The sequence below is a fragment of the Abrus precatorius genome, unplaced genomic scaffold (assembly GCF_003935025.1).
Source record: "Abrus precatorius isolate BTA unplaced genomic scaffold, Abrus_2018 Scaffold8, whole genome shotgun sequence".
Lineage (NCBI taxonomy): Eukaryota > Viridiplantae > Streptophyta > Magnoliopsida > Fabales > Fabaceae > Abrus > Abrus precatorius.
The window spans coordinates 603,085-620,280 of record NW_020874428.1 but is presented as its reverse complement, the minus strand read 5'-3'; the positions used below and the strand labels follow the sequence as shown (position 1 = coordinate 620,280).

At 35.5% G+C, this 17,196-nt stretch overlaps 1 protein-coding gene across 2 annotated transcripts; it reads left to right on the top strand.

The window, feature by feature from the left end:
• Positions 1-2,512: 2,512 nt before the first annotated feature.
• On the top strand, positions 2,513-17,145 carry LOC113848458 (transcription factor MYB3R-1-like). Of its 2 annotated transcripts, XM_027477978.1 has the most exons (13): positions 2,513-2,745; positions 2,856-2,938; positions 3,020-3,214; positions 3,358-3,412; positions 3,622-3,679; positions 4,121-4,215; positions 4,610-4,713; positions 12,900-13,028; positions 13,373-15,197; positions 15,311-15,639; positions 16,272-16,386; positions 16,468-16,701; positions 16,909-17,145. In XM_027477978.1, the coding sequence occupies exons 3-13, from the start codon at positions 3,138-3,140 to the stop codon at positions 17,044-17,046; spliced, it is 3,159 nt and encodes a 1,052-aa protein (XP_027333779.1). In that variant the 5' UTR covers positions 2,513-2,745; positions 2,856-2,938; positions 3,020-3,137; the 3' UTR covers positions 17,047-17,145. The 2 variants fall into 2 exon arrangements, with proteins under 2 accessions (XP_027333779.1, XP_027333780.1); XM_027477979.1 differs by lacking the exons at positions 2,513-2,745; positions 2,856-2,938 and having other exon boundaries at positions 3,078-3,214; positions 13,373-15,194; positions 16,909-17,063.
• Positions 17,146-17,196: the final 51 nt, after the last annotated feature.

The following is a 17,196-nucleotide window of genomic DNA, read 5'->3' as shown; positions in this document are numbered from 1 at the left end:
TTAAATTGAACTTATTCTATTCCACTTTTCTCTTCTCTTAACGAAAAAAAGTAATAAAATAAAAAAAGATATTATAAACGAACATGAAATGGTCTATAGCGGAAGCTGCGATTATATGATATAAATAAGGCATACAATGATTTTATTGAACTAAAGGTTTATCCTCGCAAAGTGTGATAAAAATGAATTATCCAATTTTGCGATGTGATCTTTTTAATAACATTCACTATAAAATATATACGTAAATAATTATTAATTGAAATTTTTATTTAATGTTTTATATAAGTTCTAAGAATAGAAAATACAAAACTAATTTGGTTTCAACAATATTTTAATTGTTAAAAAGTGATGTTTTTTGTTTCGAAGAAATTATAAAAGAATGATGAATTTATTATTTTTCTTATTTTTGCATAAATATTTAAGAATAAGAAATAAAATAAATATAATATAATAGTTTTGTCTATGAATGATATAATATTTTTGTAATTATCAACCAATAATGGAACCATAAACAATTTTTAGTAGAGTTTCAACTCGCTCAATTCAACTAATCCAACATAAATTAAAATTAATAGATTAGATATAATTGAATCTTGAAGTCATAGACTCAAACATTTTAGGGTCACTCATCAAGTCTATTTTTTAATTACTTGATGAACTTAACTTGCTCCCAGATTACATATAAAAATAAAATAAAATATTTTACGATATTTATATTTTAATATTTTGATGTGTATTTTTAAAAATAATTTTTGATAAAATTTATTATTTTAATATAAATCTGTATTTTCTATAAAAATATTATATATATAGAATCAATCATCCAATTCTAATTAACCCATTTGAAATCGAGTTGGATTAGTTTACATCACATATAAAAATAGAAAAATAAACTCAGTTATTAATATCCCTAATAATTATGTAAATAACATTTTGTAAAAAAAAAATAAGCAATTCATCTTAATTAAATTATAAATCAATAAATCCAAGTTTTAAAAATTAAACCAATCAACCAAAAATTACAACACAAACAAAATTTTTAAACTTAAGATATGTAATAATAAATTATTTTTTGTTTCACTTTCAAGTCAGAGAGTTGTTTTTGTTTTTAAATTTACTCATATTAAACTAATTATAAACTTAAAAATTTATAAAATAATGTCAAAATGTAACACCAAACAAAGAATAATTTTATAGATATTATTAAAATGAAGGAAAAAATAAATGAGCGTGTATTTTCTCTTAAAATTTAAGGAAGAAAATAAAAAAGTAAAGGAATGAAACATTATATAACTTAAAAATAAGAAGAAATGACATAAAAATAGAAGAGATAACAATTAAACTTTATTCTTTTTGTGTTTGGTTCTTTAATGGTACGGTAGGCACCTCTTTTATTTTATTTTTAATTTAATTAATTTAAAATTAAATAAATATACATCAAACAAGGTGAGCGATCTCAGTTATCTAAGAAATGTACACAATAAAAAAATATAAATAATTTTAAATAAATTAAATAAATTAATTTTTTATACTAATATTATTCTTAATTATAAACTTATTTTTTTATTAAATTTAAATAATAATATGGTATAAATAGAAAATAAATATAAAGTTTAACAAATATTTTTGATAAAGATAAAAAATAAAAAACATAATAAAAATATAGAATGAGATATATTTAATAAAGAATTAAAAAATATTTTAAAAAATATATAATAAATGACTACATTGACTTTTTAAAATTTATTAGTGACATCACATTACTAAAAAATACAAGTCAAATTCATACAACAAAATGTTAAATTTATATGATACAATAACTTAAATAATTTCTTTTGGTTATGTTTTTAAATTTTACGTGTGAGAAGGGAAATAAAGAGAAGAGTCAATGAGTTTAATCCTTATTTAGAAGTTAATTAATTATGAAAATAATATTTAAAAAGTTTTTTTAAATTTAAAAATTTTTTAATGTTAATTTTTTAAATTCTACAAGTTTTTAAATAATATTTTAAAATAATTAATTTATCTTTTCTTTCATTTCTAAAAAAATGCGATGATAATTAAAAAAAAACAAGACAATAATTTTTTTAAAAAATACATTAATTTTTTAAGTAAGAATTTTTAAAATATTATAAAAAAATAATATTAATTTATCTCTTATTTTCTTATCTCTTTCTTCTCCCCTTTCTTTCTTTTTCAAACTCTTTCCTTTCATTCTCTTTTGCAAAGTTCCAACAAAGTCTTACCTAGAACATAGATAAAAAAATAAAATAAATTGTAAAAAATTATTATTAATAAATTTTTATCATAATTTACTTATGTACTTTTCAATAAAAAAAATTACTAATTTTTTAATAACTTGTGAAATGGTTAAACATTAAATTTTTTTTATCATAATTTACTTATGCATTTTTTAATAAAAAATTATTACTAATTTCTTAATAATTTATGAAATGGTTAACATTTAAAAAATTATTAATAAAACCCGACCAAACATTATGTGTTATGATTTGTTGCAAAGGGTTTGAAAATTCGCGAGCGCCTCTTCATGTTTGAATACACTCGACAACGTTCATTTCTCTTTCTCTCTCACTCTCTTACTCAAAATTTTCTTCTTCGTCGTTTCTGATCGTTGCAACGGTTCACTTCCAAATCCTTTTTCGCGAAAATCTCGGATCTGCATCTGCATATGCAAACTTCGATCTTTCCATTTGGAGTGTTCGGTTGATTCATGACCAATATTGAGTATTGATTCCATTTCTAACTTTTCTGTTTATTTCGATTTGAGTTTGAATATGGTTATTTATTCTTTATTTGTTCTGTTTTGTTGTTTTCAATGTGTGGCTTTAACACAGGATTCGTTAATTTACTTTTCTTGAAGACAAGTGTGTGTGATTTCAGTACCTACTGCCTTCGTGATGGAGCTAGAGCTATTTGTGTATTAACCTTTAATTTCTGAAATTAGGCTTTGTTTAATGTATTTTGTTGAGGGCAATTTTCTGATTTTTTTCTTTTTTAGTTTCTGTGTTAGTTTTGTTCAGGAGTTTGTTCCCGTGGCTCTTTGGAAAGGGTTATAATGCTTTGGGGCAGACGTGTAGGAATTGGGGTAGACTTTTGTACTTGTGCGCAAACTAACTATGGACAGTGAACGGAATATCCCTCCTCCATCTCTTGGGCATGTTGATGGTGTTCAGAAAGTTAGAGCATTACATGGGTATCTATGCATTTCATAATCTTTCACTACATTGCATTGCATTTGTTCTTTTGAGCTTTAGATGCTACATAGTATCTGTTTCTTTGATACCATGATGATGAGGTTAAGTGAGCTTGTGCTAACCCAACAATATCTATCTACAGGAGGACGACTGGTCCGACAAGGCGTTCTACAAAAGGGCAATGGACACCGGAGGAGGTAATTTTTGGGATAGTTAAATATAATTAATTTTTCTTCAGTTTGGAAATGATATTGACTTGTGCTAGAAAATCTGTAACTTAAATTTGTCCCTGCTTGGTATGTTTTTCTTCCTTTATTTTTCCTTTTGTTTTTGAAGATTTTAGGTTTTAATGATAATTATATGCAAAATTGTAAAACACATTGAAGTCATTTTTTTTTTCCTGTAGGATGATATCTTACGGAAGGCTGTTCAGCGGTTTAAAGGAAAAAATTGGAAAAAAATAGGTAGTATATTGATATCAATTTGTAGTTATTCATTATAAATGTATGAAATTATTGATGACCCACAGCCACTAGCATCGTATATGCGCATAAGTCACATTGCATGTGTTCATTTCTTGATTTATATGCCTGAAAAGGAGTTTTCTTCATTTAGACATTCAAGATCTATGTACTATTGGGGGAGAGATTCAGTTATTTTTCCTTTGTAAGTTTCTAATGTCAAAAACATAAAATCCATCTTTTCATGTCTCTCTCTCCTACTCCTATACCAATGTTGTAGCTCCACTATCTGTCTTTTCTCTCATTTATGTAGCTTGTTCCTTATGTGGGTTCATTGATGTGCTTTGGTAACCATCTTAAGCTCGTAAGCCTATTCTAGCGTATCCAACTTTTTTGTTTGTAATGATTGTTTTGTCTTGTCTAATTTCCACGGTGTGTTTGAAGCGGAGTGTTTCAAGGATAGAACTGATGTGCAATGCCTACATAGATGGCAAAAAGTTTTAAATCCTGAACTTGTTAAAGGTCCATGGTCTAAAGAGGTAATCTCTACTTTCTGTATTTCTTTTTGTGCCAATCTTATTTTTACACATTGAACTTATTCTTTCTCTCCTTTCCTTCGTTCATAACCCTAAACAGATATTTACCAACATTGTATTAGTATTTAATTTGTGATATAGACTTCAATCCTAGCTGCCTCCATGCTTTTGATGTGACCTTGGATTATATCAACGTTCTAGTTAGATATCTACTACTAACATGTGTATAATCCAAATATAAACAGGAAGATGAATTGATTATTGAATTGGTGAACAAATTTGGGCCTAAAAAGTGATCTTCAATTGCACAACATTTACTTTTGATGAGACCTTGGATTATATCAACTTTCTAGTTAGATATCTGCTATTAACATATGTATAATCCAAATATAAACAGGAAGATGAAGTTATTATTGAATTGGTGAACAAATTTGGGCCTAAAAAGTGGTCTTCTATTGCACAACATTTACCTGGACGTATTGGTAAGCAATGTCGAGAAAGGTATGGTTATTGGATTGGATTTCTATTGATTCTTTCATGTATTCTGTGGAGTATCTTTTGTTCAAAATTAAAGATATTCTGGCCTTGTTAGAATATCTAGAAAAAAAATCTCATAGTTTTGTTATTGTACCTTGAAATAATTTAGAGCATCCATATCCTTATAGACTTGTTATAATATCCATTGGTCCCCGTATAGTGGCAAGGAGCAGTCGACCTCAAAATCGCTATAATAGGATTGCCAATATACTAAAATCTAGATACAAGTTTAATAATTCATACTTCACAACTATAAATGTGCAAAATATAAAAAATAAAAAAATTACACAAAAATGAAAGGCATACTCATAGTTGACTATTTATATTGATAATAATTAATATAGGAGTATTTATAGAATATATAATTATCAAATTAGCAGCGTTATCAAGACAAATTTTAACTAATACTATAATTACATGTATTTAACAAGTAGTTTGTTGAACAATGTGATACATGTTAGAAAAATAAGTACCAGACCTTGGCACTAGCTTCTCTATTATAGCCAATACTAATACCCTAGTACCAAGAATTGAGGTAAAAGATTATTATTATAATTCAAGAAAGATTGAAGTTTTTCCTTGGACCCAATGTAGGTGCAGAAAGCCTCCAGCAGAACTAGCATACAAAAAGAATGATCTCCAACTACCTAAGTGCAATTTGAGAGGCATTCTCTCCCTCTCCCCATGCATATGATCCAATAAATTTTACACGCCGCCTTTATTCTGGCTAAATCATTTGGGCCCATTATTATCATGCCCATTTTGTCTAATCAGCCTAGTATAGACCATTTCCATTAGTATGGAAACTAGTTTCTGCACTACAAACTACTGTTCCAACTTTTCACCTTGAGGACAAGATGAAGATTTGGTAGATCCACCCATTAAACTAGTATGTCTATTTATGTTGTATCACTATACCGCACATTCAACAACTCATTGCAACTCCCAATCCTTCAAAAGTGGTTGGGGATGGAGACTTACTATAACAGCCTTCTTGAGGAAACTGACAGGGAAAACTGCATGAATTCTATTGTGTTCTGGACTTCTGGTAACTATAATTTGTAAGCAACTTGTCCAATTCTCTCACCCAATTTATAAAGTTGCTTTACCAGCTTTGTCTTTTATGTAGTTGATGTAGAACCATAACCCAAGGTACTTCCTTTGGTAGGGTACTCCCTGAAATGAACTTAGATTACTCATCTAGAGTGGGTACTCCCCAACTCAACTTAGATGGATGTAGAACTATAACCAAAGGTTCACTCTTTGGTAGGATATTGATAGGAGCTGAGGTTTTTATTAAATAAACAGAATCAACACAGCGAATACCCCTAGTATTACAATCAAGGTAGTGGAAACAGAAAAATGGAAAACAGACAGTAGCAATCCAATAACCAGTGAGAAACCCTCCTATAGCCTGGGCTACCCCTCCAAAGACCTTACCATATACTTCCTACCTCTTTCCTCTGCTCCTCCTGCCTATATTACCTCTCTTTCCCCCCTGAATCTTTTCCCCTTCAACCTCGCCACGTGTGCTAATTTGTTAGTCTATTAGAATCTAGCATAATGGCCTCCTGGATCACAATTCCCTATTTTACCCCTCTTTCTTTGATATGTCTTTAATGGGAGTCCAATTGGCTTAGACTCAACAATACCCTCTCCATTGAGAAGAACCTTGTCCTCAAGGTTGAAATGGGGAAAAACAGCCTAGAGCATGTCAAATTCCTCCCAAGTGCTATCTTCTTTAGGCAAATTCATCCATTTAATTAAAACCTCCCAACGCCCATTCAATAATTTTCGGGCATCCAGCACCTCCTCTGGCTCTACGTGTAACTCTAGCTTGTATGTCAGAAATGGTGGCAAGGCTTGGCTGACTTGACTGGTTGGAAGGGCTCTTTTGAGCTGTGACACATGAAAAATGGGGTCAAACGTGATGATTTTGGCAGCAGTAATTTAAGCAACAGCTCCTATTCGGTTTTCCACGTGGAAGGGACTATAGAACCTTGGGCTCAATTTCTCATTGATCTTTCTGGCCAATGTTTTTAATTTGTAAGGGCGGGCCTTCAGATACACCATATCCCCAATCTGAAATTCCACTTCTTGTCATCCTCTATATGCTTGCTCTTTCATTCTCAGCTGTGCCTTAATTAAGTGCTGTTTAAGCTCCTCTATGATACTGTCGCCACACTATAGTAGCTGGTCTACTTCATTAACAATGGTGCTGTTCCGACAGTAGGGAATAACCATGGGAGGGTCCTGACCATTAAATGCCTTAAAGGGGGTCATTTTGATGGAAGCATTAAACAAGGAATTAAACCAAAACTCCCTCCACGGTAGCCATTTTACCCATTGACGAGGGTGATCAATAACAAAGCATCTCAAGTATGCTTCAATGGTACAGTTAGTTACTTCAGTCTAGCCATCCGTTTGAGAATGGTATGCGGAACTGAATTTCAGCCTTGTACCCGAAAGACGAAAGAGCTCCTTCCAGAATGAACTAATAAAAATTCTGTTCTTGTTCGACACTATGGAATTAGGAAATCCATGTAAATGCACGACTTCCTTTACAAACACAACTGTTACATCCTTAGAGGAATAGGGATGAAGCAAAGGAATGAAATGGGCATATTTGCTCAACCTGTCCACTACCGGTATAATGCTGTCTGCTGCCTTGGCCTTAGGTAATCCTCTAATGAAATCCATTGAAATGTCTTCTCATACGTGCCTCGGAATTGGTAAAGGTTGAAGAAGCCCTGCTGGTTTCAATGTCTCATGCTTATTCTGTTGGCACACTTGACATTTGGCCACAATCCTTTCCACATCTTGTTTCATCCCAGTCCAATAAAAAATCATGGCCAGCCTCTTGTAAGTTCTTGTCACTCCAGAATGGCCACTGAAGGTGACGAATGGAATTCCCTCAATAACAGTGGGATTTAGGTAGAGTCCTTAGGCAAAACTAGCCTTTGCTTATACCATAAACACCCTTGGGATACCGAATAATGTGGGTGGGAATTAAGATTTGTCACAACCTGCTGCATGATTTCCCTTAACTGCTCATCTCCCAAAACCTCTTCAGCCAACTCCATTAAATCAGCTTTGGTGACCATTGATATGGCACTACAAGTCATGACTCGGGACAATGCATCAGCTGCCCTGATCTCTTGTCCTGGTTTGTATTGAATTTCGAAGTCAAAGCCCATTAATTTGGTGACCCACTTTAGTTGCTCTCCCACCAACACACGTTGCTCCAATAAAAACTTGAGACTCTTTTGACCGGTCTGAATAATGAAGTGATGGCCTAGTAGATATTGTCGCCACTTCTGGACAACAAACACGATTGCCATTAATTTTTGCTCATAAACTGATTTCGCTTTGTTTCGGGCCAGTAGAGCTTGGCTAATAAAGGCTAAGGCTAAGGGTAGTCCTTGTTGCATTAGGACTGCACCTAAACCATGGCATGAGGCGCCTGTTTCCACCACAAATGGCAAATCAAAATTTGGCATTGCTAAGGTAGGCAACCCCTCCATTTCCCCTTTGAGCTTCTCAAATGCTGCTTGCGCTTCCTCTAACCACTTGAAGCTGTTTTTCTTAAGTAACTGTGTTAGGGGTCTCGCAATAATTTCATAATTGCATACGAACAGGCAGTAATATCCTGTTAAGGCCCAAAAAACCCCTCAAACTTCGGAGGTCTTTCAGTTCGGGCCATTGTCTCATGGCAGAGACCTTGGCAGGGTTAACAGAGATTCCTGCAGAGGAAATAAGATGTCCAAGATATTCTAATTGTGATTCTCCAAAATTGCACTTCTTGCCATTAACCCACAACTCTTGGCTTCTCAGTTGTTGAAGAACCAAGCGCAGGTGACTAATGTATGATGCATAATCTGCGCTATACACTAGAATGTCATAAAAAAAATATTAACACAAATTTCCTTAAATATGGCTTAAAAACTTGATTCATTAGTGCTTGAAAGGTATAAGGAGCATTGGTTAGTTCGAAGGATATGACCACATACTCGTAGTGCCCCTCATGTGTCTGGAATGCAGTCTTGGGAATGTCTTCTGGTCTCATACGTATCTGGTGGTATCCAGATTTCAAGTCGAGCTTGGAAAAATTTGTTCCCCCTCCCCGCTCATCCAAAAGCTCCTCAATAACGGGAATTGAAAATTTATTTGGAATGGTGATGCTATTGAGAGCGCGATAGTCCATGCAAAAAATACCAGCTTCCATCTTTCTTTTTCATTAGAATCAGAGGATTAGAGTAAGGGCTAGTGCTCGGCCTGATTATCGCTGTTGCAAGTATGTCTTTCACAAATTTTTTAATTTCCTCCTTGTGATGATGCTGGTGTCGATAGGGGCGAATATTAGGGATGATAGCTCCTTCCTTCAAGACTATGGCATGGTCACACTCTCTCTCTGGTGGGAGGGAAGTTCCATCCTTGAATAATTCTCCAAACTCTCTTAATACCTCCCTCAAAGCCTCAGGCGTGGTATCTGGAAATGGAGTAGGCATTACAGTGCAGTCCACGATCATCATGCCCAATTCGACATAATAAGCCTTTGAACTTAACTCCTTTCTTATAGCCTTGAGTGAGACCACGGTTTTGAACAACCCCACATCCCCCTTGATCTCAATGATCCTTCCATCCTTCTACATCTCAATCAAGTGCTGCAGCAAGTTTGCACTGAACTTCCTAGGCTTTTAAGCCACTCATACCCTAGAATCACATCTACCCCCACCAAATCAAATAGAAAAAAATCTTGGATTACTTGAAGGTTCGGCAGTTCTAGTACGATGCCCCTGCACACACTGTGACTCCCCAACCTCTGACCATTTCCTAACTCAACAAAATACTCCCTTGTAGCCTCTGTTTGTATTTTCAACTCCTCTACTAGTCTCGGGGACAAGAAATTATGGGAGGCGTCAGAATCAACCATTACTATGACCTTCTTACCCAGAGTGGTTCCCCATAGCTTTAGGGAGTTCTTGGAGGTCATTTTTGCGATGCTGCTTGCATTCAATTGGAGGTTCACCTCCTCCTCGTCGCCATCCTCCATGGAAGCCTCCCCTTAGTCCTCCTCGTCTTCTCCTAACAAGATTATGTGGAGTTGTTTGTTGCGGCATATATGTCTGGGTGAGAATCGCTCGTCGCAACGGAAGCAAAGTCCCTTCCTTCTCTTCTCGCTCTCCTCCTCTTCAATAAGTCTCCTGAACCCTAGTCCTCTTTAGTTAGAACTTGTCGAGAAAGAGTCACTTGAATTATTCCGGTTTCCTTAAGTCTCGACCTGGTTCAAATGAAGTCGGGTTGAGGAACCCAACCCTGATATTTGAGTGGGTTCATTTCTTCTAGCTCAACTCTTCTTAGTAGTTTCTTGGGCTCCACCTCTTAAGGCCCAGTTTGCTTTTAATTCTGTTGACCCACCTGCTCTTCCCGTTGACCCAAACGAGAAGCCCAATACCTTATTCTTCTCCTCAACCCCTTGCACCAATTCCACGATTGAGCTCAGGTCTTCAGAATCTCGTAATCTCACTTCTGCCTTGATCTCCTCCCTAAGACCGTTGAGGAAGGCGCCTATCATGAATTTCTCATACGCAAAACGCAGTGGAGTTGAATAAAGCTCGAACTGCTCCCTATACTCACCCACAGTACCTCTCTGTCTAAGCCCTATCAACACTTCATAGGGATTTTCTAATGTCAATGATCGGAACCGACCCACCCAACAACGCTTGTCGGAAAACGGGCCATGTAGACATTGAGACCCGTGGCTCTCACCATTGATACCAGTTAAGTGCTTTTCCTTCCAAGCAAACCACCGCCGTGTCCACCTTTTCCTCCTCTGGTATGCCGTTGATCTCAAAGTATCTCTCAGCTCGATACACCTACCCATAAGGATCCTCTCCGGCGAAATAAGGTACTTCAACTCGCCGTAATCATTCTTCCCTTCTCCATTGCCTCCTTCTTGATGGTGATTATCCCTTCCCCTCTCTATTCTAACGACCTGTAGAACGGTCTCAAAGTATCTCTCTGCTCGATACACCTACCCATAAGGATCCTCTTTGGTGAAATAAGGTACTTCAACTCGCCATACTCATTCTTCCCTTCTTCATTGCCTCCTTCTTAATGGTGGTTATCCCCTCCCCTCTCTACTCAAAGGACCAGTAGAGCGGTCTCAAACCTCGTTGTCATCATCGTCAACATCTCATCCTTTTGCCTTCAGAATTCCTCTTGAATGGAGGTCCAATCGATGTTCCACACTCTCCAACCGATTCTCCATGCGAGTCGTTACCATTAGGCGCTCCCAGGATCTGGAGTACCCTGATATTACAATCAAGGTAATGGAAACAGAAAAATGGAAAACAGACAGCAGCAACCTAATAACCAGTGAGAAACCCTCCTATAGCCTAGGCTACGCCTCCAAAGACCTTACCAGATATTTCCTACCTATGTCCTCTGCTCCTCCTACCTATATTACCTCTCTTCCCTCTCCTCTCCCGAATCTTTTCCCTCTCAACCTCGCCACGTGTGCTGATTTGTTAGTCTATTAGAATCTAGCATAACGGCCTCTTGGATCACCATTTCCCATTTTACCCCTCTTTCTTTGATATGTCTTTAATGGGGGTTCAATTGGCTTAAACTCAACAAATACTCCCTGTAAAATGTTTAAAAAAGAGTGCATATTGATATGCTATATTAAGTCCTAACGAATCTAAAAATATCAAAATTAAAGATAATCCCAAACATCAGAAAATAATAAAATTTAAAATAATCTAAACCTAAATAATTAAAAACAAAAAAATTGAAGATAATCCTAAACTAACTAATTAGAAAATCCAATATTAAAATAAGATAATTCAATCTACATCAACTATCCACTTTATTTTTATTTATGATAAAGAATGTTAAAATTTTAACAAGCTTGAAACTTAAACAAGCTTGAAACTTAGTAAAGCTTTAGCTTTAGTGGGAGTTTGAGTATATAGAAAATTTTCCTTAATATCATCATGGTATTTTAAAAAATTTTAGACTGTCTTAGGAATACTTTTTATACATTATATTAGTGTTGTCAAATGGCGGTCATGGCGGAAAACAGCGGCGGTTTTTGATAAACTGCCATACATATGGCATGGCATGATGGATTTTGAATGGACGCTGGGGGGAGGGGGGGCTAGGCTGTTGACCTAAAACTGTGGTCTTTGAGCTTGCAGCTGGGTATTTGCAATTGCTCCTGCTCTCTCATCTTAGTCTTTTTCCTCCCTCCCTTACTTTCCCCATCTCCAGCAACCACCACGGCCATCATCTTCTGAGTGACCCATTTTTCTGTGAACATCATTTTTTTTCGGTTTTACCCTCCTCCAATCAGTCTTCTTATCTTCCTTTTCTGCTTTCCTCCCTCCTTTGTGTTTTTCATTCATTTTTTTGTTTAATCTTTCTGTTTCTTCTCCTTCTTAGCTTGCTTTCTCAAATTTTTTTCACTTATCAATTTTCTTAAATTTTCTCAATTTTCTTTCTCAGTTTCAGTATTCCTTCTGTTTTTTTATCCATTTTTTTTCTATTTTAACATCTCTGCCATGTTTTTACTTGGGTTGAGCAGCAATTCTCCTTAACATGGCTGAATAACAAGCTGAGACACCAGCTACTATGTTACTATGAGCCTTATGATATCTTGTTATGACACATTTGCTGTTATTTGTTGGTTTTCTATCAATTAGGTTTCCTGATTTTGGTATATGTGGTTAGTTTTTTGGGATTATTTTTATTTTTTATTGCATACTGCAGATTTTTTGTATATATAATATATAATTATATTATTTTATTATCGTTGCCATGGCATTCACCATAATTTTATGGCAGTTTTTTTGGCTTTCTGATCTGACCCGCCATCCATAACATTGCATTATATTTAATAATTTGTTTTGTATTTGATTAAGAGTCTAGTACAAGTATTAAGGGGTGCTTTGGTTTTGTGTATCACGTTAGGTCTATCAATTATAACTTCAGTTTAACAACTTGAGCCATCTCTATTTTCTTTTTTCCCCAACTCTACACCTAGTTCACGACAAGCCTTATCGATACATCATATTTGAGGGTCTTTTGTCTTGAAGTAATTTTGGAGGGATTTCATTTTCATTAATATATTTTTTAAAACTTAATAGGTGGCATAATCATCTTAATCCTACTATAAACAAGGAAGCATGGACACAAGAAGAGGAGTTGGCTCTAATACGAGCTCATCAAATTTTTGGGAACAAATGGGCTGAATTGTCAAAAGTCTTGCCTGGAAGGTGACTTTGTATTAAGTTAATTTTCTATGAAGGGTGAACATGTTGTCATGTCACTTAAATGTGGAGTCAGCTCTAATAAATTGATATTCCAAAGCTGATTTCTACAGGGATTTGGATACCCAAAGTACTGCAGGTTCTGGTCTGAGGCAACAAAATAAAACTTTAATTAAACTTCCAGTTCCTATATTTTTCTCTCTTACAGGATATATGCACTAACTGTTGGGTATCCAAATTATGGCATTGGTGTGCCTGGTTTTTTCGTGTACATTTTTAGTTCATTCTTAATATTCTGTTTATCAACATGCTTCTAAAGGTGTGATGTACTTCTGGTTTTATGGAAACAGGACAGACAATGCTATTAAAAATCACTGGAACAGTTCTGTCAAAAAGAAATTGGATTCTTACTTGGCATCAGGCTTGCTTACTCAGTTTGAATCTGTACCACATGTGGGAAATTCAAATCAGCCAACAAAGTTGCAGTGTTTTGCAGATGATAAAGGTCCTATGGGGACTGAAGGGGAGGAAGTTTCAGAGTGCAGCCAGGAGTCAGCTAATGCTGTTCACTTTCCATCTGGTAGAGGAGCCAGTAGTGTTGACTTAAAAACTGGAGAGGAATATAGGCCAAATGAAGAATGTAGTCTCGGAAAGGATCATAGTGTGAGTCAACTTCAAGCATCTTGTTCGGAGCCATATTACGTATCAATTGATGATGTTGCTATATGTATCCCAGATAATGCTGACCAAAAGGTTTGCACTTCTCAATTCATTGAGCAACAACACTTGCATGAACCTGGAAATTCCATAAGTGGGGATTGCCAGTTCAATTTACATTCCTTACCCAATATTTCACCAATGGACTTGGGACATGGATCTGTGCAGTTGCAAAGTGATTGTATAGCTTCTAGTGAAATCTGTGACATGGTGAATGTTCCATTTAAGACTTCAGTGGGGTTTGGTGTTCCAACATCCATGGGACCAGCATCTATGGATTCTCTTAAACCGGAGCACATGTTCATATCTGATGATGAATGTTGCAGAGTCCTTTTTTCAGACACAATGAATGATGGATGTTTTTCATCAGGAGATTACAATAAAGGAGAGGATATGGTTGAATTTTCTGGATGCACTTCATTTCTTTGTCAACCATCAAATATCCAGATATCTGAAAGTGGTGGAACCTCAACTCCAGAGCTAACTTGTCATCGGTGTTCTAATAATTTTAAAGGAACTTCATCCTCCCAATCTGTTCCCCCAGTACTTTCTGCTAGTGATGGTAGGCTAGTGTCTACTGCCAATGACAATCAATCATACGGGCCTGAGGATAACCAGTTTGTCTACAGAGTGCCTGCTAACTTCACTCATGTCAATGACATATCCATTTCTCCTTGTATTGATGAAATAGATAGTGCAGTGATGCAAGAGCAACGTAATATTCCAAAGGGTACTTCAAAATTTATTCCTGCAAGTAGTTTTAGCTGTGGATCAGATGCTAAACAAACATGTAATCCAACGGATGAAAAAACAAATGTTAATACAGAAAAGGAAACAGGATCTCTATGTTATGAGCCTCCCCGTTTTCCAAGCTTGGATATTCCTTTCTTCAGCTGCGATCTTGCACAATCTGGGAGTGATATGCAGCAAGAGTTTAGTCCTTTGGGTATCCGCCAGTTTATGATGTCTTCTATGAACTGTCTGACTCCTTTCAGGTTGTGGGACTCACCCTCTAGGGATGATAGTCCAGATGCATTGTTGAAAAGTGCAGCCAAAACCTTTGCAGGTACACCATCCATATTAAAGAAAAGAAACCGAGATTTGTTGTCGCCTCTTTCAGATAAAAGAATTGACAAGAAACTTGAGATTGACATGACATCTACCTTGACCAAAAATTTTTCCAGTTTGGATGTCATGTTTGATGACAATGAGACTAGGGAAGCAGGTATGCCTTCTCCATCTTCACTGCAAAAACAGAACACTAGTGCGTCCATTGAAAATGTTGATAAAGAAATTTGTAGACAAGCTCATAAAGGGGAACAAGTAGAGGAACCAATTAAATCTGCAATTTTGAATGAAGAAAACATTAAAAAAGATACTGTTGACAGTAATTCTAAGGATAATGTCAAGCAACAACCTCTTGATTCGAAGATGAAGCTTGCTGCTACTGCTGAGGTTGTAAGTATATGTACTGCTCACCTTTGTTGGTGTAATCAATTGTTATCTGAAATTTGTAAATATTTACTCTTTCCTCTCAAATTACTCTTCACTCCTTTTTTTGTATTTATCAGCAGCAACAACCTTCTGGAGTTTTGGTTGAGCATGATATGAATGACCTGTCATTGTATTCTCCTGATCAAGTTGGTTTAAAGTCAGACAAAAGTCTGAGTTCAAGTTCTAAAACACCCAAAAACTTGAACAATAGGAGCTTGGAAGAAGCTCCAAATTGTAGCGTCCCATTGAAATTATCTTCTGAAAATCCATGCTCAAGGGTTAAGTCTCCTTGTATTCGTGCAAAGGAGCATGAAAAACTTTCAGTTTCTGTTACTCGTGTACAGGCTACAGGAGAGAATTCAGGAGATCAAACCAGAAAGGATGGCAGTTTTGAACCATGTAGCATGTAACATTCTTTATATTTCTTATTACTGTTATCATTTTACTATTGGTGTTTCCATTTTTCATTGTTCTTTCTATTTTTTATGCATGTAGTTGATTGTGCTGAATTACTTTGTTTAAGCCGCTTCATTTGAAACTGCTGCTCTGTGATTGATAGATAAAACCCATATGTAGGTTAGTAGAATAATTAGTTAGTTAAAGTTGGTTAGTTAGTTTGTTGGGCTGGGACTGTTAGTGAGAACTTTATTAGTTAGCTACAGAATTGTAAATAGAAGAAACAGTATAAATAATAGAGGGGGAAAAGGAGAGGGCAGGGAGTAAAAATAATTCAGTTCCGGTAGGGTTTCCTGGTCTCTCGAGTATCCAGGGGGAGTTATTGCTGTGTCATTTTCCTGATTTGTTGTTCTGCTTCGACATTGGGAGTAGGGCTGGAATTGGGTTTTTCTTTCAATAAAGAGTTACTTTTCTTATCATTGATACTAGTTTCTATTAGTGCCACACAAGAAAACTCAATTTTCTGCCTTTTGTTTTTTGCAATATTATACTTTGATGCTTTGTTACATACACACTGTTGTCAATTCGCTAGTTATCCTCTATGTTCACCATTTGCTTGACTGTCTGCTTGTTTGATGGTAGCTTTGGTGGAACACCTTTTAGGAAAAGCATTGAATCGCCTTCTGCATGGAAATCTCCTTGGTTCATCAACACTTTTCTGTCTAGCCCAGGACTTGGTACCGAAATTACAATTGAGGTACTGTAGGTTTTCTGATAACTCCTTTCTCGATCTTGAATTAGTTTTTCACTGTACTAAAACCTGTGAACATGTATACAGGATTTTGGGTATTTCATTAGCCCAGGTGATAGAAGCTATGATGCCATTGGGTTGTTGAAACAAATTAGTGAACAAACAGCTGCCACATATGCCAATGCTCAGGAGGTTTTGGGAAATGAAACTCCTAAAGGGTTGCCAGAAGATGCCCCTGGAAACGACAAGGATGGGTTCCAGGAAAATAATGATCCTCCCAATCAGCCTGGGAACCATTGTCAGTTGGCTTCAAATGCTTTGGTAAAGCTGAATTTAACGATCCTCCATCATCCATGCTTTTCCTTGCAATCTAATTCATATTTTCTCTTGATCATGCAACGTAATATAATTCCAATCCTCCCATTCATATCCTTATGCAATTTCCACTGAACTACATTGAAGATGATTCCAGATAAATCTTAATTTTCTCATATGATTTCTTATAGCTGAATGGAATTTTGTTTGCAGATTGAGCGGCGCATACTTGACTTTAGTGAATGTGGAACACCGGGCAAGGAGGGCGATAACAGCAAGAGCGATAACAGCAAAGCCTCATCTGTGAGCTTCTCAAGCCCGTCGTCGTATTTGTTGAAGGGATGTAGATAGTTTGGTTATCAATTAGGACAAAAACTTCTTGTTGTAAGTTCTTCATGTTGAAGTATATTATAAAAAAATATATATATATAATATGCCATTTTTTATTATCCTTATTTCAAGCATCTAAGGATCAAACTTTTGATTGACATAAAAATGTTC